We start from the raw sequence: 20,266 nt of genomic DNA, 5'->3' as shown, positions 1-20,266 counted from the left end.
TGCTGTGAAAGATTCTTTAATATTGGATACTAAATACAGGAGTATAAGAAAACAATCTGCCATAACAGAGCTTTTAGTAGTGAGAAAGAGTTTATGGTAGCAAACAAAGTTTAAGATAACATAGTGGCTACACTGCTTTTCCATACAACCAATTGCGTTAGGATCTGAAAACTTTTGGAAGATTGATAAATCTGGGCCAAAATATAGTGCGGTCTATTCTCAGCTGCCTTTCAACAGATGTGAAAAAGATGACAGCAAAGGTTGGCCTAGCAGCTGTGGCTGAGCAGGACAGATATACAGCACTGGTTTGTCCCTGAAACATCAATTTTTTATGCTAGACAACCCCTTTAACTACAGTTAAGAAAATATTAACTAGATTTATAGAAAGAATCATTTTAACACCACTTTCATTATGCATCTATTATACGAACATCACGTGAAGGTCTCAGACAGGTGCCTATGTTGGCTGAAGAGCAAAGTGATTTACAACACCACATCAATATTTTAACTTATTCTGTTTATTACGCAGCCATTAGCTCTGGAGAAATCTTCCAGTTATTCCTCTTCACCTAGGTTGCCATTAGTTTCTGAAGCAAGGTCATTGATGCTGAAGTCTGGTACCTAGCAAAAGACAAGGGTTTTATTTTTGCCATTGTCAAGCAGAAGAAAAAACAAGACCATGAGTATCTGGTTAAACAGATTAAGATAGCTATACAAGGATAGAGCACCCACTGCCATCCAAAACACTGGACTGTATAAAAGATCAGATAGGTTGTGTATTAAGACTTCTGCAGCATAACCCGCAGGACAGCACATTTTTCACTTTTAAAGCACTTATTCTGTGCATTAGTGCAGCTTTTTACCATTAAATCCCCACAGGAAGTGTTCCAAGTCTTCTACACCTCTACATAGCTTAACTTCATTCTCTTCACATTTGATTTGAACAGCACATCAGTTCTTACAATCAGATATACCCAACTAAAAGCAATAGCATGTATGGTTAAAAGGAAGCCATTACTAAGGTGAATTTTAGACAAGATCTTCCTTGACATATGACAGATATAGGAAAAATTACCCAGGTGGCGGCCCAAAGGGCAGGTAGGACATTTACAAGACAGGAGAGGGGCTACTTATTCCTGTAATGGATTGTAAAGTTGGAAACCAGTTTGATGCAAAGAGCAAAAAGGTTTGAAGACACAAGACCAGAATGCAATGCAATTTCCAATAGTGAAATGAAATCCAACAACTATTGAAGTGATGCAGTTACCAACTGCTATGCAACATAACATGAACCTAATGCTTTTATATTTTAATCAGCCACCAAACCTAAATGAACATTCCACCTTTCGCTTCTTGCTAAAGCAACATACACTCTAAATTTTCAGTTTATACAAGTCTTAACAAGCCCTTCAGTATTCTTGTCAATAGCACATGGATGATCAGAAGACATGCAAATATGCACAGGGGTTAGTTACTAGTACCCACAAATTATACTGATTAGTCTTACTATAGGATCACTTCATGAAATTCTCAGAAACCATAATATGTGCAAGTTAGAGCTGTATGTACACAGATCTATAACAGGCGGGTCAATGCAGGTATTTTTTATTAGTACAAAAGTGCAAAGAGAACAGTAAACAATGTACATAGAGGGGTTCACAGGTATCAGTGATTCAAGTTACACGTGGGCAAGATTCGTGAACAACCCCCTTCCCCCAAGAGTACGACAAAATCCAACGTTAAGGTACTTTCACAGCTCTCATGTGGCCCACTGCAACCCTCACTGTCCCTCTGGTTAAGGTGCAAAATGTAATAGTAAATTATGTAGTTAGCCCCATTTACGTGCAGAGTTGTGTGCAGAGTTGCTTCTTTAACTGAAGCAGGTTCTCTTTTCAGTCCTCTTTTCTGATAGAGTCTCCCCCATCAACATCTTGTTCCCCTTGTTGGCTACTAGCCAATTGTGGGTAAAAGGGACCTACCAGCCAATTTAGTGGAGTGTTGTTTACAAAGTAGTCCATCAGATCATCCATAGAATCCTTCATTTTTGTGAACTGGTCTTTAGTGGTGTTTAAGATGCTGTCAGAAATTTCTTTGAAAGAAGAGGCAGAACGGAAGTTTTGATAGATATCTCCAGCCATGGCACTAACACTGTGAGCTTTGTTCTGAATGTTTTGTGGAAGACCTCGAACACTTGCGACCAGAAAAAGACATGTAGTTTGCAGTTGCTGAGTGAGATTTCGGGCAATAGTCAAAGTGCGGGATTCAATTTGCTGTAGAGGGGAATTTACATTACATTAAAGATCTTTCCAGTATACAGACAGTGCTTAAAACGTACCTGTCATTAAACAAAACTCAGCCCTGACTCAGCCCTGACCTATTAAAGACTAATGTCTTTAATAGTAGAATCAGCAAGGAGACTACTGCACTCCAGCAGGGTCCTCACACATACTAGAAGCCCCCCTGGGGGACTTCTAGTATAGCCACACTGATCTCTCATACAGATCTATGCAGTATAATACTGCATAGATCGAGGAGATAGGCAGTCTATTGCTTTTGGCTACTGCAGCCGAAAATAGAATGCCAAGCCGGGGATCAGCGCCATTACAGCGCAGACCTCGGCCAGCTCCAGATTTGGGGATCACTCCTCCACGACCACGTAGTGGTGGGGGGGGGGGGGGGTCCGGCGATCCTCCCCACTAGACACCAGGGAAGCTGCAAAGGAGCATTTTAAATGCAGCCGTCAGCTTTGACAGCTGCATTTAAAAGGCTAATTAGCGGGCACGGCAATCGGACCGCTCCCGCTAATTGCCACGGTCCCAGGCTACAGATAGCATCCGGGACTGCGGCGGTTCAGAGCGGGGTCACCAAGCAACCCCCCCCTCTGAACTTCCCCCACCATGACGGTGTAACTGTACGTCCTCATGCGGCAAGGGGTAAGTGACAGAGAGAACATACTAAGTGAGGTCTTCTAATCAGACCAATTGACCAAAACTTTACATGTCAGGAGTTGTCTCATGATAGTGTCTCTTTAACACACTATAGCAATAGTAATTACCTCACAATCAGTTTCACCACAAGGATTTTGTTCTGTGCCTTTTGTCCACTCCACCCATTTGTTGTATATCTTCTCCTGGGCATTATGGATTTTCTGGTTGGCATCATTCATGTTCTTTCTTGCATACTCAATCTAAAAAACAAACATTACACTTCAGATTGTGCTCATAGAAAAGACAGTATAAGACAGGTATTTATATGCAATACATATACATACAGATGTGGTCCAGGTTTTATTCCATAGAAATTATAGCACAGAAGTGTTTAGTTACTCATTTCAAACAACTTTAGGGTACAGTCACATGTACCGCATTTGCTGTGGACTTGAGAATATGAAACAATTAAATGGCTAGACAAATTCCACAGCAAACATGGCAGCCCTCAAAGGGAAACTGACAGCATGGATATGCATATACCCATGCTGTCTGTTTCCCCATTTCCTGTCACACAGAAAGCGCGTACGTTCCCTTCACCCTTCTGAATCCTTGGGCTAACAGTGTCAGGAACATTGATACGGTCATAGAGCAGGGTGGAAGGTAAATTCCATGTGGTCAACAGGAAACTGGCAGAATGAATAGACTCCTATCTGCACTTTCAGTTTCAATTTGAGGCTATGTTCACACGCTGTACAAAGTTGTTCCACTGTTAATGGCCGTTTAATGCTCCCTACGCTTGGAATCAATGATTAACAACGGCTGTTGGTAGCGTTGAACTGCTGTTCCACCGTTGTATGGCCTAACTCTCGACCAGGCCAAAAATGGTCTTAAAGATCAGAGCATAGGGCTGGGCGATAATGGCCTAAATTATCGCGGTTTATCGTACATATTGCCGCGGTAACGATAAAGTGAGCGATAATTATGACACGCCCCCTTTTGAAAACCACACCCATTTGAAACACGATGTTTCGGCGTCTATGCCATTTTCAAGTGGCACTTCAAGACGCCAAAACCCTGTGGTTTACTTATGAAGTTTGCTGCACATCATTTTATGGAATAAAATTTTTTCCTAGCTGATTTGATCCAAGGTCTAGGATTTGTCTGCTGGCACCCACAGTGCTGCCTATATTGTTTGCTATAGCCATCTATCGATCAACCTCTATCTAAGATAGGAGATAGATGATATAATCTATATCCATCTATAATCTCTCTTATTTCAATCTATTTTACCTGCTGTTTTGCCCTGACCCCTCCCCCCTCCCGCACATACAATTGGGGTCGGCACCTCCTTGCTCCCCCAGGCACCACTCTCTCCCACACAGGAATCCTCCCTGTCACATATATCTGCTGTCAGTGTACCGGGCAGAGCGTAACGCATGCCTGCTTCCAACACTGACAAATGATAACAGGGCACTGAGGATTCCTGCACGGGACAGAGTGCGGTGCCCGGTGGAGGGAGGATGTGCTGACCTATACCTGACCCCCTGCAGCCACTGTATGAGGGAGAGGGGGGGGGCCACGGCTCGCTGTGAGTGCAGCTTCCAGAGCCGTCCGGCAGCAGCGATGATCACACACTGGAGGGGGAGCTGCTACCTGGAAACAGCCTGTCACATCTCCAGCCTTCTTTCTTACCCCCAGCTGGACTGTTATCAGTGTCTTGAGCCGAGCGTCACACATGGCGCACCCCCCCCCAGACAGCAGAATAGTTTTACCCAGGCCAGGCAGCGGAGGAGGAAGAGGGACGTGAGGAAGCCTGAGGGGAGCAGAGCTAACGGCCGCCAGGTGAGGGGAGGAAAAATACCACAGATACCGTCCTGGCAAAGTTGAGGTCGGTTAACTGACGCCAGTGACGGTATCGGTATTTTTGCGGTATACCGCCCAGCCCTATCAGCACATTTTTAAACCATTTTATACAGTTATAGCTCCATGATACTTTAACTTATCCAAGCATCAGATTTTAACAAGGGTCCTGGACAAGACCGTGCTGTTTGCACTGCCATTGTCTGCCGAAATACTAGAAACAGTCAATAGGGTCTATTTGTATCCAACAGTGTCATCTACTCCTATGACAGAGCACTAGAATAGAAGTCCCATACACAGGTGTGACTAAGGTAAAGTGTCACTGTAGTTTCATTTTTGCAGAAATCAATAGTCCAGGCGATTAAAAAAAAAATTTGTAATTGGGTTTATTAGGCAAATATGCCATTATCTGAATTCAAAATGTCTTTCCCCAGGTCCTTCCCCTCCTTTCCTTTCTGTCATCCACTGCTCAGAATCAGGAAATCTCTACTCTTACATCAGTCGGGCCCTGTCTGTTCTAAGAAGAGTGGAGGGGGAGGAAAACAAAGGATTACACAGCTGGAACTGTGTAAAAACTGTTATTCAGCGCTGACCTCTGACCTCAGGAGATAGCCTGGTGATGTAGCTGTAAACTAACTGTTCTCCTGTTTTGGTGCCTCATCTCCCTCCACCCCTCCCCTCTTCATAGAGAACAATCTGAAGTGTGGGCAGATAAGGTAAACTTTCAGGGAGATGGTGAGCAATAGCCATCTTCATTGTTGGAAACAAGCCAATTTAGTCCCTCCTTTAAAAGGGGTATTCTTATCTGAGCTGGTTATGCTGCGTTTACACTTAACGATTATTGGCCCGATCGTACGATTAGCGATGTCGGATTTACGATTTTTTTTTTATAACGATCAGCGTTTAGACGGTACGATGTATCGTACGAAAATTCGCACTGCGATCGTTTAAGCCGATCTCACACATTGGTTAAATCGGCGAACGACTGTTCACACGGAACGATTTGTGAATTTTTTGCGTACGATGGACGATTTGCTGACCTGATGAAAGATCACGATGTACGATTTATCGTGCGTCGTTCAATCGTTCACTGCGTTTACACGTACGATTATCGTTCCAATTCGACAGTTATCGCGCAAATTCGCACGATAATCGTTACGTGTAAACGCAGCATTATCCTGCTCTGTTAATTCTCTATGACGTCACCAAGCACTTCTGAGCTCAACGACCCCATAAAACTAATGTGTCAGTTTGGGGAAGGGGGGGGGGGGGTGGTCCTCTCAGTTTGTTATCCCCCATCCTTAAAGCAGTGTACTTAAGGTACTTTTGCTTTAAGTTTCTCCTCCCCCCCCCAAATAGACTGGTGCCAGAATGCCAGTGCCAGTCTTTTTTGGCCTGCGGCCTGATTCTCAGTGTCTGCCCAGCCTCAAGCACTGGAGGCGGGCACTGAGGGGGAGGGGTTGACACACTGGGGCCAGGCAGGCTGTCCTCAAGTGCTTCAGGCCAGGCCGGTGCCCAGGAATAGTCGTGCGCAGGAACCTGGTCGGAGCTCAAGAACAGGACCGCGGTACTGGCATCCCTGCACTGGTCTACTCAAACAAAGCAATGTACCAGATTGTACATTAGCTTTAAGCTCAGATGGGAAGTTATATTATATGGTTTATAGAAAGTTATATTGCCTTAAGCATGCCATCTGTACAAGATATAGTATGCATTTCCTACTGAGATTACTAATAATTTTGATTGCTACATTGCATATTAGATGTGTTATACAACTATTTTATGACAGATCACTTATGTAAGTTACTAACCAGGTCAACTGTGGTCTGGAGCTGAGCGATGGCTTCCTGACTTCTGCACTTTGCATCCTTCACCCGGGTCAAAGCTTGTTGATAGGCACGTTTGCGGGCCTTCGTAGAGAGGGATCCCAGGCGAACATAATAACTGGGTTTGTCTTTGGACAATTCAAAGCCTTCTGTTGTAGATGCTTCCTTAGCTAAATTGAAAGAAATTCATTATGTCTACTTAAATTCTTCAAAAAAAAAAAAAATTATATATATAAGCTTTTATTTAGCAATAAAGTGGTTATTAATCCATAAAGATAGGGGTGAATTCCTATGCTTCTAACACTATATTAACAGCTAAGTTAACCTCTAGTTTTGGTACATTAGGTTTCTGGGCATGCTCTGACCTGTGCACAGGTCATTCTATGGTGGGGGGGGGGGGGGGGGGGGGGGGGTGTGAGCTTTTGTGAAGAGATGCCTTATCTAAACAGATGTCTATTACTGTAGTTCTGGTTATAAGGAATACACTGCTGTAGTTTATCTGTACACAACAGGAGGTCACAGCTTAGCTTTAGTGGTCAGAATGCAAACTGCAAGATTTCAGGATTGTAAAAAGATATGAAAAATGTTTAACAGAATCCAGGTGATTTTTGCATGACATTTCCTAAAGTATGCTGCCGAGACCATAATTTAAAAGCAAAGCTTAGTTCCTGTAGATGGGAAGGTTTTGGCTTACCCAATTCTTCATCAGTAGGAGGCAAGTATTGTTCCAGAAGAGTCTCAGATTTTGTCAGCGCAGTGTCCACATGGTTGCTTACACTCTTCACTACACTGCTTCCCAGAACAGTGTTAATGCTGCCATTTACAGCAGCCCTAGTCATCTCCACACTATCCTGCACAGCTCCCTTTGTTCTACCAACTACACCTGTAATACTCTGAATCACAGCATCCTTGGCACCAACTACTGCTTCTGAGGCATTAGCCACAACCTAAAGAAAAAAAAATAAGTAAATAAAAATAGAGCAGGTAAGAAAATTAGGGACTCACCACAACAGCAAAAATTTTACTTTTGTTACATGATTTACAGCGGGGGGGGGGGGGTGAAGAGAAGGACAGATGCTTGGATACTGAATACATTCCACCCTGAAGCCAAGCTCCACATTTGCAGACTAATCTTATGTAGTGATTTGGAAGGCGAGCGAGACTGCCTGGGTGAGAGTACAGTGCTATGCAGACCATGCCCCTCCCCCACTCCCCCTGCCACCCAGTACAGGGAGCTCTTAAACCAAGTTACAACCGAGTCTTGTCTCACTATTGGGTTTGGCTTGAATCTCAGCTCCATTGAAGTAAATTGAGCTTAAATTGCAAACCACACCTTACCTGGAGACAAGAGTGGGGGAAAAAGGGCCATTTTTGTAATGCTGGATAACCCCTTTAAGCCAAGGTACCACTGTAAAAGTGCATGATTTCATATCTTACCTTTTCAGAGGGCTGATAAAGAATGGGCAGCTTCTCTTCAATCTTATCCAATCCAACGCAGGCAATGTTATTAGCAATAGCAACTAGAAAGAAGTTATAAAGTTCCTGATAAAGTGATACATATTAGTACACAGCAAGCTGTCAGAGTTCCTGGTGAGTCATACTAGATTGTGTAGCATGACATTGAGGGTGCACTTACATCTTCTCTTTGGTGTTTGATGGCAAGGGGGGGGGGAGAAAATGCCAATGCAACATATGGCTTTTTTGGCATTTTGACACACACTGGCATTTTTCAGGTCAACGTTTTTACCTGAACATGGACTTCGCTGCTGAAAGTTAGTCCTGAAAGTTAAGTTAAGGGTTAAGTGTGGATGCCAAGGCATTTTTTAAAAATTGCGTGGGGATGTTTTTGCAACATGCTCTGAAAGCTCAGCATTTAACTCCCTACAGCTGCAGAACAGCCTGGAGAACATGAGACTCCCTAGGGCTGCATCCAACTTCTGCAGCCACTGGGAGTCCAATGCTAAGCAGTCAGCAGTGTTCTCCAAACCTAAACAGTTTGGCTTCTCCACTCAACGCTACTTATAACCTTTCCATAACAAAAAACTGCTTGTACTAAACATAGCTTTCTATCCCCCTCCGATAACTGGCCAACACAATGCAACCTACATTTACAGAGCATGGAAAACATCTGAAGACTAAACATGCTTAAACTGTCCTGTTAACTTACTTTGAGGCTCAAGTTTCTGTAGGATTGGCATGGCACTGGTCAGAGCCACAGAAGTGATGGTTTTCACACTCTTCTCCGCAACGTCACACACAGACTTCAGGTAGGGATGGTTGTCTTTGGTGCTCACATAGGCAGAAGACACCAGATCATACGTTGAGCTCACCAGCGGGAGGTTCATCAGCCTCACCACCACATTCTAAAGGAAAAAAAAAAAATTTCTATCAAAATTAGAAGTGTGACACTACTGTAGAGCAAGCCTTTCTCCTTCGGGAGAAGAACTACTTTGATAATGACGGAAGAGTTACCCAAAAACCCAACACAAAACAGATCATTTCAGTTACTAGTGCAAAATGTATTCCTTATACAGAAGCTTTTGTATTTACACACCTCGACATGCCAGCAATTAGGAATGTTCCCACACTGAATGCACACAAATTGAGATCTACTGCAACTCCCCAACCAATGACATCTTAGATGCTTGATGGGATGCAAAACCAGTGATGCTGTAGGTTGCACAGACTACTTACAGTACTACAAGAAATGTGTAGCCTGGCCACAAAAAAGAGGGACACATTACCGAGGAGGATAGTTCATATTCTTACTGAAATTTATTTTTTCCCATGAGTCCCAAGGGAGCACAACAGAGTTAAAATCAGTTTCTTTACTTCTACTAAGAACCAACAGGATAGTAAGAGACAAAACTATTAAAAACCAATTAAGAACAATTACCAAGGCTTCCGCCCCCAATGGCTGTGTCAATCACCAGAGATACAGCAGGTGTGAGGTATGCAGCAATAGTATTTAATGAGGGTGGGCAACTTCTGCTTCCTTGGGACTCATGGAAAGGAGAGATTTCGGTAAGAAAATTTTTACTTTCCAAGTGTCCCTGCGCCAGCACAGAGGGATATAATCAGCAGTGCAAACGGGGGGGGGGGGCGGCATTTAAGAAGACGCCAAACCCAGCACACTCCTGCCAAAGGACGCCTCTGTTAGGATGGCCATCAAGCCTATAGTGGTTGATAAAGGTGACTGGAGAAGACCATGCTGCCGCTCTACATATTTGGTCTAATTAAAAAAAAAAAAAAAAAAAAAAAAAAAAAAAAAAGAACTGAGCCAATTCTGCCCAAGGTGTGGAAGTCAACCTGGTTGAATGCGCTCTGATTCCATCCAGATGAGTGAGGCCTAAAGAGGAGTAGCACTGAACAATGGTAGCTTGCTTCCCTTTGTTGGGACCCACGTATTGCAGGAACAAAAGGTGTCAGACTCTAAAGTCCTTAGTTTTTTCTATATAACAGGACTGCACGCTTAACATCCAGAGTATGGAGTTTGCCTGAGTGTCACCTTGTGGATCAGGATAAAAGTCTGGCAGGAAGACCTCCTGATTAATTAGATATTGAGGCTACCTTGGGAAGGAAGGAGGGTCTCATTTGAAGACTCAAACAGTCCTGCATGAGTCTCAGGAAGGGATGTTCAGTCAAGAAGGCCTGTATCTTGCCCACTCTTTGCCGATGTGATGGCCACAAGGTAAAGTTTTCCACGAAACATTTAATGTCGGATGAGGACAGTGGCTCGAATGGAGATAAAAATAATAAAATAATAAAATAATAATAATAATAAATTTATTTGTATAGCGCCAACAGATTCTGCAGCGCTTTTTTTCTATGCATACAGTACAGAGGTACATAATACGCAGATAAGGAAAGAGCTTCCAGAACCACGGGTAGGTCCCATGAAGGCAAGGGATTCTTGATAGGACGAAGGTTCTTGATGGCTCTGAAGAAGTTCCCCACCAGAGGGTGTTAGAAAAGGCCCCCGCAAAGTGAGAATCGATGGCTGAGAATTGGACTCTAAATGGTGCAGTTACAGAGATCTGACAGATCTTTGAAGCCAAAGCCAGGAACTGACTATAAATACATGAGAAATGTTTGGCGAAGATAAGTCGTACAAGTTTCAAAAAAAAAAAAAAAAAAAAAAAAAAAAAAACACACCTTCCTGGTTACTCGGTTGTAAACCTTGACTGTCCCAGGTCTGTGTGCAGCTGACAGAATTTGCATGACTAGCAGCCAGGCTGACAACCTCAGTCTCTCCGGGTATGGATGAGCATTTGCCTATTCAAAATCGGGAAACCAACTAAGCGAATATATCTAGGTGTAGGCTCCACTTTGCAGGATTCAGCTGCTCAGGAGATCTGCTTGTAGGTTGAGAGCCTCTGATATGGATCGCGTGAAGGTAGAGTAGATTCTTCTCTGCCCACACCATAAGACTGCACTCCTCCACCAGCTGAGGGGACCTCGTTCCCCCCTGTTTGTTCACATAGAACACTGCAGCAAGGTTGTCCAACCGGACAAGAACACTTTGTGATGGACCAGAGGGAGAAAATGACAGGTCTAGGCAAATCACCCACAGCTCCCTGCGGTTGGACAAGAAGGAGGCCTCCTGGCTGGACCACATTCTCTGGACCCACTTGCACTCCAAGGGGGCCCCCTTCCGATTGCTGATGCATCCGTGGTCAGAACCAGACAAGGGGGGCTGAACAGGGATTTTCCCACTGAAACCTTGCCTGGCTCGAGACACCAATCGAGATCTGCCCTCGCGGCAGGTGACAAACTCATGATCCTGTCCAGCCCCAAGGCTTCTTGTTCCACTGGGCAAGAATGTCGTGCTGCAAGGGCCTGAGGTGAGCCCTGGCCCAGCATCCAGTGATGACGTCATGAGCCCTAGAACGCTCATGGCAGAGTGGACTGCCACCTCCAGTCCCAAAAGTAAAGGATACTTCTGGTCACTAAGCGCTTGGTCCTCTGAGGACAGGAACAGTCTCATGGAACTGGAGTAAATGGAAAAACCCAGGAACTTGCAGATTTGAGGGAACTAGGCAGGACTTTTGCCGATTGACAAACCCATGGATCTTGAGGGTTTCCAGAGTCAACTGAAGATGACACAGCTTCTCCTGAGATGAGGCTTTGATCAGCCAATTGTCAAAGTATAGTATAATGTAGACTCACCGAATCCTGACATGGGCTGCTAGGATGACTGCAATTTTCATAAAGACCGTGGAGCTGATGAAAGGCCGAATGGGAGACAAGTAAACTGGTAGTGTGCCGTGTGACCTCCTGAAGAGACGACTGAGAAATCTCCAATGTCCTCTGAGGACAGGTATCTGCAGATAGGAGTCCTTGAGATCCAAGGTCACCACAGTCTCCTTGCTGCAGGACTGAGAAGATGGACCTGATGGATTCCATTTTGAAGTGCTTTTTCACAAGAAAGGTGTTCAGAAATGTGAGATTGACGACTAGCCTCCAGGTGCCTACTTTTTTTGGCACGGCGTGCACCTAAGAGTATACGCCGTGCCCTCTTTGATGAAAGGGGACTTCTTTCAAAGCCCCTTTCTGTAGAAACTCTTGGATGAGGCCTACAACTTTAGGGTTGCAGTGATTGCGAAAAAAGGTGTGGGGTGGAATACTGGCTAGCTCCACAGCATACCCCTTGGTGTCAGACTTAACCCAGGAGTCCGATGAGGTATGACAGCAAAACTGCAGCATACTAAGCCAGTCTGGCCCCCACCAGCTGACTGGCATCAGAAGACATGTGTTCTACCCTCCCCCTGAGGGCTTCTTTTTGAAGGAAGAGGAGTTGTCCTGAAAACCGGATCTCTGTTTCGACTTTTGCTGAAATCTCCTCTGAGCTGTTAGCCTTCGAAAAAGTCTTCGGATTAGGCCAGAGTCTGGGGAAAAAAGCTACACCTTTCTTAGTGCTCATGCCCTCAAGGATAGGAGTCAACTGGGGCCCCAAAAAAAATCCCTGCCTCAAAAGGCAGCGAACAAAGATGGTTTTTGGAAGGAATGTCACCTGCCCATTCCTTTCAACACATAGCCCTCCCGGCTGCTGTGAATTAAGCCATATTCTTGGCATTCAGACAAATCATGTCTAGTGGATAATCCTCAAAAAAAAAAAAATTCTGCAGCCAACTTCGAGGTAACATCCTTAAAAATGTCCTTACAATGAAACCCCATCCTTAAGGTCCTTGGTGAGGCGACTTAGCTAGACCCTGAGAGCTCTGCTGACTGACACGGAGGCTATAAAAGCCTTGACAGCCTGGGTGGCCCCCAGGTTCACCCGCTTCAGAGAACCATCTGCCAGCCTGTCCATTTTGTCTCATAGCAGCGGAGTCAGAGGGGCAACAGACTTCTTGGAAAGCCTGGCGACCGCCAAATCAACCTTGGGGCACACATCCCATGCTTCAGAGCACCCAGGGTCCAGCTTATAGACTGACTTAAACCTGGGACCTAGGTCTGCTTTCTTCTCAGATTCTCTGCTTTAATGAGGGAGTCCAACAAGGGCTGATTACGGAGAGAGTAGTGAGAGCTCTCGTAAAAATAGTAAAGGGCTTCCTTAGGGTGCGTGCACACTACAGCTTTCCTGCGTATAACCCTCAGATTCCCCACGTATAACTCAGCTCCATTGATTCTAATAGAGCCACATCACAATGGAGGCAAGCCTTTAGGAGGCGAGAAAAAATAAAAATACGAAAATTGGTGCTGTCATTTAGGCCAGGTCATGAAGGGGTTAACAATGCCAGCTATCACTTGAAAGATTAACACTAGGTGCTTGAGTATCATTTGCAGCTCTAAGACCCTATTCACACATCTGTAGTGCAAATCAGTAATTGCAAACTGCACTGCAAATGTGTGCCTGTACAGGTCCGCAATCCAGAGACCTCCGCATAGCCTATAGATATCCATGCCACATTCATGTGTCTGTGCTAGGACTTGTCCTTTTTTGCAGAACAGATCACAGCCCCATACAGATGTGTGAACTGGGCCATTGAAGAGCATTGGTCCAAGTGCTGTGCACAATTGCAGACAGCACTATGGACAAGTGAACGAGGACTTGGCAACACTTGCTACTTCCAGAATTTATACAATCTCATGGTTTCTCCTTGATAGTCCAGTTATAATTGAGTGCGTAGTGGTGGAAGCTTACATGGGTTTCCCAGGAACATATCAGGACTAGAGATGAGCAAACCGGGTTCGAGTCGATCCGAACGATCTGCATTTGATTAGCAGGGTCTGCTGAACTTGGATAAAGCTCTAAGGTTGTCTGGAAAACATGGATACAGCCAATGACTATATCCATGATTTCCACATAGTCTTAGGGCTTTATCCAACTTCATCAGCCACCACTAATCAAATGCTGATCATTCGGGTTCGGATCGATCCGAGCATGCTCGCGGTTCGCTCATCTCTAACCAGGACAGAGCATTGGAAAAGCACAGGGTGCACACCATCCGGCAGGACAGAGGGGCATAAGGCAGTACTCACTGGAGCAACACAGCACTCCATCATGGTGATCAGATCTAACAGCAGCAGATAGGCTTCTTGTGGCTGCAATATAAGTAATGAGTCTGAGAATATACCGCCATGCAGAGGGATGCAGGAGCCACTAACAACTACATGTCCGGGTATACAGATGAGGTGTATGAAGGGAGCAAAGAACTACCCCCCATTACACATAGGGGCCATATATACACATCACCCAGTACATAACACGCCCTAGTTACCTGCTGCTGCTGCTCCACCATCTCAGCCATATTGATAGGTAAGACCCTAGAAGATGAAAGGCATATGGTGAGACACAAGCAGTGACAGCCCCCGCTCCTCCCGTACAGCACAGCCGCCACCTACCCTGCGACTTCTCACACAACAACTCCAGGATATAATGAGCTTCCGGGCGCCTGCGTACTTATAGGCGGCTAACCACGCCCACCTGAGCAGCGCCGCCCACAGAGGCTTCCCGGCGGTCAGCTGACTGGTGAGAGGGGCGGTGTGCGGCGGCGGCCGGGGTCACGTGTCTTCCAGGCTGTGTATGGGACGACCTGTGCCTGTACTTTGTAATTTGACGCGTAGCATTAGTTCATGTTTTATTGTTGTACGACATTGCAGCTGATGTGGGCGCCATCTCTGCGGGCTGTGGCATTACATAGAGCTATTTGTTAAAATAATCTGATATTCGGATAGACTTCCTGGAAGGTACAGGTAAATCTTATGCTCCGGAAGTACCTGTGATGGCATCAAGACCATGTGACCAGCCTGTTTTGTGGGCGGAGCTATGTTCAGCACAGAGGAGCCGGCAGCATGGATATATAGCATGGACATTATACCGAGCACCTGAGCTGCTTATCAGATATTTCTTTTACCAACGTGTCTGTGTAGCGGAATATGACACACTGGGTGTACTGTGATGTTCTGCAGGGGCTGTGTCTGTACTTGTATGCAATATCCTGCAGGGACAGGGAGCTGATTGTTATGCCAGGGTCTGCAGGGACAGGGGTCTGTGACTGCTGTAATGTGATGTCCTGCAGGGATAGGGGATGTGACTGCTGTAATGTAATGTTCTGCAGGGATAGGGTCTGTGACTGCTGTAATGTGATGTTCTGCAGGGATAGGGGCTGTGACTGCTGTAATGTGATGTTCTGCAGGGATAGGGGCTGTGACTGCTGTAATGTAATGTTCTGCAGGGATATGGTCTGTGACTGCTGTAATGTAATGTTCTGCAGGGATAGGGTCTGTGACTGCTGTAATGTGATGTCCTGCAGGGATAGGTGCTGTGACTGCTGTAATGTGATGTTCCGCAGGGATAGGGGCTGTGACTGCTGTAATGTAATGTTCCGCAGGGATAGGGGCTGTGACTGCTGTAATGTGATGTCCTGCAGGGATAGGTGCTGTGACTGCTGTAATGTGATGTCCTGCAGGCATAGGGTCTGTGACTGCTGTAATGTGATGTTCCGCAGGGATAGGGGCTGTGACTGCTGTAATGTAATGTTACGCAGGGATATGGTCTGTGACTGCTGTAATGTAATGTTCTGCAGGGATAGGGGCTGTGACTGCTGTAATGTGATGTTTTGCAGGAATAGGGTCTGTGACTGCTGTAATGTGATGTTCTGCAGGGATAGGGTCTGTGACTGCTGTAATGTAATGTTCTGCAGGGATAGGGGCTGTGACTGCTGTAATGTGATGTCCTGCAGGGATAGGTGCTGTGACTGCTGTAATGTGATGTCCTGCAGGCATAGGGTCTGTGACTGCTGTAATGTGATGTTCTGCAGGGATAGGGGCTGTGACTGTTGTAATGTAATGTTCCGCAGGGATATGGTCTGTGACTGCTGTAATGTAATGTTCTGCAGGGATAGGGGCTGTGACTGCTGTAATGTGATGTTTTGCAGGAATAGGGTCTGTGACTGCTGTAATGTGATGTTCTGCAGGGATAGGGGATGTGACTGCTGTAATGTGATGTCCTGCAGGGATAGGGGATGTGACTGCTGTAATGTGATGTCCTGCAGGGATAGGGGATGTGACTGCTGTAATGTGATGTCCTGCAGGGATAGGGGATGTGACTGCTGTAATGTGATGTCCTGCAGGGATAGGGGATGTGACTGCTGTAATGTGATGTCCTGCAGAGATAGGGGATGTGACTGCTGTAATGTGATGTTCTGCAGGAATAGGGTCTGTGACTGCTGTAATGTGATGTTCTGCAGGGATAGGGTCTGTGACTGCTGTAATGTAATGTTCCGCAGGGATATGGTCTGTGACTGCTGTAATGTGATGTCCTGCAGGGATAGGGTCTGTGACTGCTGTAATGTGATGTCCTGCAGGGATAGGGGATGTGACTGCTGTAATGTAATGTTCCGCAGGGATAGGGGCTGTGACTGCTGTAATGTGATGTTTTGCAGGAATAGGGGCTGTGACTGCTGTAATGTGATGTTCTGCAGGAATAGGGTCTGTGACTGCTGTAATGTGATGTTCTGCAGGAATAGGGTCTGTGACTGCTGTAATGTGATGTCCTGCAGGAATAGGGTCTGTGACTGCTGTAATGTGATGTTCTGCAGGAATAGGGTCTGTGACTGCTGTAATGTGATGTCCTGCAGGGATAGGGGCTGTGACTGCTGTAATGTGATGTTCTGCAGGAATAGGGTCTGTGACTGCTGTAATGTGATGTTCCTGCGACCGACGATTTCAGCAGCATCATACATTACCTGTCTGGGCTGCAGGTCTTCTCCTTCTCCCGGTCCCGCACTGCAGCAGCTTCGGAGCGGCCTGTCTGAACTGACAGACCGTTAAGCCAATCACTGGCCGGAACCGCCGCGGCCAGTGATTGGCTGAGCAGTCTGTCAGTTCAGACAGGCCGCTCCGAAGCTGCTGCAGCGCGGGATCGGGAGAAGGAGAAGACCTGCAGCCCAGACAGGTAATGTATGAAACAAGGGCTGCAAGGACATCGATAACAATGTCCCTGCAGCCCTCGCTTAATGATCATCGGGGCCGTGGAATAGGCCCAGTAAACGAGCGCCGATCTAGCAGATCGGCGCTCGTTTACATCGTTGATCGGGCCCTCCTCGGCCCGTGGAATAGGACCCTAAGGATCCAAAGACATCTGGCAGCCTACTATGCATGGATGAGATGTGACCGAAAAAAGTCTTCATGGCAGTCAGGGCTGGATGGAGAAAAAAACATAATTGAATGATCCTCGAAGAAGACATGTGAGTCACGAAATCTAAGGTTTTTTTCTGCCTCTGACTGCATGTGATGAGGAGGGACAGCAAACAAATTGCACTGGTTCATGAGCATTTAGCTAGGCCCTTGGTCACTGTGAGAATTCCCCTTTAATGAAGAAGCCATTTTCTTTTTCCCATTGTCACATTCCAATACCTATAATCTCTATATTCCTGTACATATATTCCTTGTTTTATGCAGGACAAGTTGTGTTTTTTATGACAGCACTTTAGGTCATATAGGTTAATTACATTTTATGAACTCTTTACTTATCGGTGGATATTAAATAAAATGATATTTTGTCAGTTTCCATTGTAAATTTACACCTCAACTGTGGTGATGATGATTCAACCACCTTGAGGGTCCACAACTGCTTACATAGTCTGCTGAGCAAGCCTCCCACAGTAGGGGCATAAAGCCGACCTGTTAGCAGCTAAACGGGTAAGGTTAAGGCCATGGGTGGATAGGGTGGTCATTGTGATTCCAGGCATAGCTGTCTACTCTCCATAGCTTTATCTAACACAGGGATACTGGGGTTTTTTTTCTCTCTCCTCTCGCTCTATGATGGCACATGACCATTGTTGACTTCCTCGATAACATCATCGGTGACTTCACTGATGACATAATCGATGACATCAGCAATGACATCACTGATGACTTAATCAACATTACTAATGACATCATGAACATCACTGATGACTTATCACTAAGGGTCCTTATTCTGCTGCCATCAGCTTTTTACGGCGATGGCAGAGAATAAGGGGTTGGGGCAGTGTGTGGGGTCCGTCCCGCCTCCCCCCCCCCCCAACCGACGATCGCCGCTATTAACGTTATAGCGGCGGCCGTCGGTAAAGGGGATTACCGGTGCCGCCGCCTTTCATCTCCCCCCGCCGTGAATCTACGGCGGGGGAGATGAAATAAGTGTCCCCCAGACCTCAGATCAGCCCCCCCTAGTAGGGCGATCACTAACCCCCCTCCCCCGGTGGCCATCAGATCCAAGATGGCCGCCGCCATCGCTGTGAACAGACTAATGTCTGTTCACAGCGATGGAAAAGTTAAAATGAATGAAAACCCCATGCTCTCCGCCACTAGAGGTAGCGGAGAGCATGGGGCAGTGATCGGCGACCCCCCTGTGGGGTCCCGCTACAAGCGATCAGCGGTATATACTATATTCCGCTGATCGCTTGTGCCACGTGCATCCCGGCACTTTTTATCCCCTGTCACCATGAATGATTGGTGACGGGGGGTGGGGGGACATCACTTTTTATCCCCTAAGTCGCCCCCCACCCCCCCAGTCACCCCCCCTACCCCTTATACGTTACCTGATCCTGGAGCTCCTTCTTCTTCGGCGTCCTGGCTGGTTGTGAAGTGCGCATGCGCTCCACAACCAGCCAACTGTGAAAATTTAAAGTAACAGAGACCAATTTGGTCTCTGTCACTGAACTATGATTACTGAGATAGAAAATATCACAGTAATCATAGTAATACAGTGAAAATGAATGTATAAAGTACAAAAAGTGACAAACATACAAAAAAATAAAACACACACTTTTTATTATAGTAATAATTGCAGTTTACTCCCAAATTACCCCTAACCCCCCCCCCAGATTGCCCGTAACCACCGCACGTTGCCCGTAACCACCCCAAATTGCCAGTGACCCCCTCCAGATTGCCCATAACCACCCCAAGTTACATGTACCCACCCCAGATTACCTATAAGCACTTCAGTTTATCAGTAACAATCCCAGATTGTCTGTAACCCTTCCAGGTTGCACATAACCCCCCCAGGTTCCCCATAATCACGCCAGATTACATGTAACCCCCCCAGATTGCACGTAACCACCGCACGATGCCTCTGACCACGCCACGATGCCTCTGACCACGCCACGATGCCTCTGACCACGCCACGATGCCTCTGACCACCGCACGTTGCCTCTGACCACCGCACGTTGCCTCTGACCACTGCATGTACCCACCCCAGATTGCCTATAAGAACTTCAGTTTATCCGTAACCACCCCAGATTGTCTGTAAGCACTGTAGGTTGCCCGTAACCACCCCACGTTGCCCGTATCCACCCCAGATTGTCTGTAAGCACTGCAGGTTGCCCGTAACCACCCCAGATTGCCTGTAAGCACTGCAGGTTGCCCGTAACCACCCCACGTTACCCGTATCCACCCCAGATTGTCTGTAAGCACTGCAGGTTGCCCGTAACCACCCCGCGTTGCCCGTAACCACCCTAGATTGTCTGTAAGCACAGCAGGTTGCCCGTAACCACCCCACATTGCCCGTAACCACCCCACATTGCCCGTAACCACCCCACGTTGCCCGTAACCACAGCAGGTTACCCGTGACCACGCCACGTCGCCTCTGACCACGCCACGTCGCCTCTGACCACCGCAGGTTGCCTCTGACAGATTACAGGTACCCACCCGACATTACCTATAAGCACTTCAGTTTATCCGTAACCACCCCACATTGCCCGTAACCACCCCACGTTGCCCGTAACCACCCCAGATTGTCTGTAAGCACTGCAGGTTGCCCGTAACCACCACACGTTGCCCGTAACCACCCCATGTTGCCTGTAACCACCCCAGATTGTTTGTAAGCACTGCAGGTTGCCCGTAACCACCCCACGTTGCCCATAACCACCCCACGTTGCCCATAACCACCCCAGGTTGCTGTAACCACAGCAGGTTGCCCGTGACAACCCCATGTTGTTCGTAACCACCCCAGATTACCTGTAACTACCTCAGGTTGCCCATAACCACCCCAGACTGTCCGTAACCACCCCACATTACCTGTAATCTCATTTTTTTTAATTTTATTTTAGTAACTGCGCTATTCTAATAACCATTACTAGCTGCGGTTTTGTTCCAGTAAATTGGCGCTCCTTTCCTTCTGAGCCCTGCTGTGTGCTCATACAGTGGTTTATGCCCACATAT

At 46.4% G+C, this 20,266-nt stretch overlaps 1 protein-coding gene across 2 annotated transcripts; it reads right to left on the bottom strand.

Moving 5' to 3' along the window:
• Positions 1 to 500: 500 nt before the first annotated feature.
• LOC138785759 (perilipin-2-like) lies at positions 501 to 14,562 on the bottom strand. Of its 2 annotated transcripts, none has more exons than XM_069962055.1 (9): positions 14,547 to 14,562; positions 14,341 to 14,386; positions 8,784 to 8,979; positions 8,054 to 8,136; positions 7,311 to 7,563; positions 6,602 to 6,786; positions 3,056 to 3,187; positions 1,980 to 2,270; positions 501 to 621 (listed from the first exon to the last, which is right to left on the bottom strand). In XM_069962055.1, the coding sequence occupies exons 2-9, from the start codon at positions 14,368 to 14,370 to the stop codon at positions 556 to 558; spliced, it is 1,236 nt and encodes a 411-aa protein (XP_069818156.1). In that variant the 5' UTR covers positions 14,371 to 14,386; positions 14,547 to 14,562; the 3' UTR covers positions 501 to 555. The 2 variants fall into 2 exon arrangements, with proteins under 2 accessions (XP_069818156.1, XP_069818154.1); XM_069962053.1 differs by lacking the exon at positions 14,547 to 14,562 and adding an exon at positions 14,465 to 14,543.
• Between the last annotated feature and the right edge of the window lie 5,704 nt (positions 14,563 to 20,266).

This window comes from Dendropsophus ebraccatus, chromosome 3, assembly GCF_027789765.1.
Source record: "Dendropsophus ebraccatus isolate aDenEbr1 chromosome 3, aDenEbr1.pat, whole genome shotgun sequence".
Taxonomy (NCBI): Eukaryota; Metazoa; Chordata; class Amphibia; order Anura; family Hylidae; genus Dendropsophus; species Dendropsophus ebraccatus.
The sequence above is the reverse complement of the archived record's forward strand: the minus strand, read 5'-3'. Positions and strand labels throughout refer to the sequence as shown.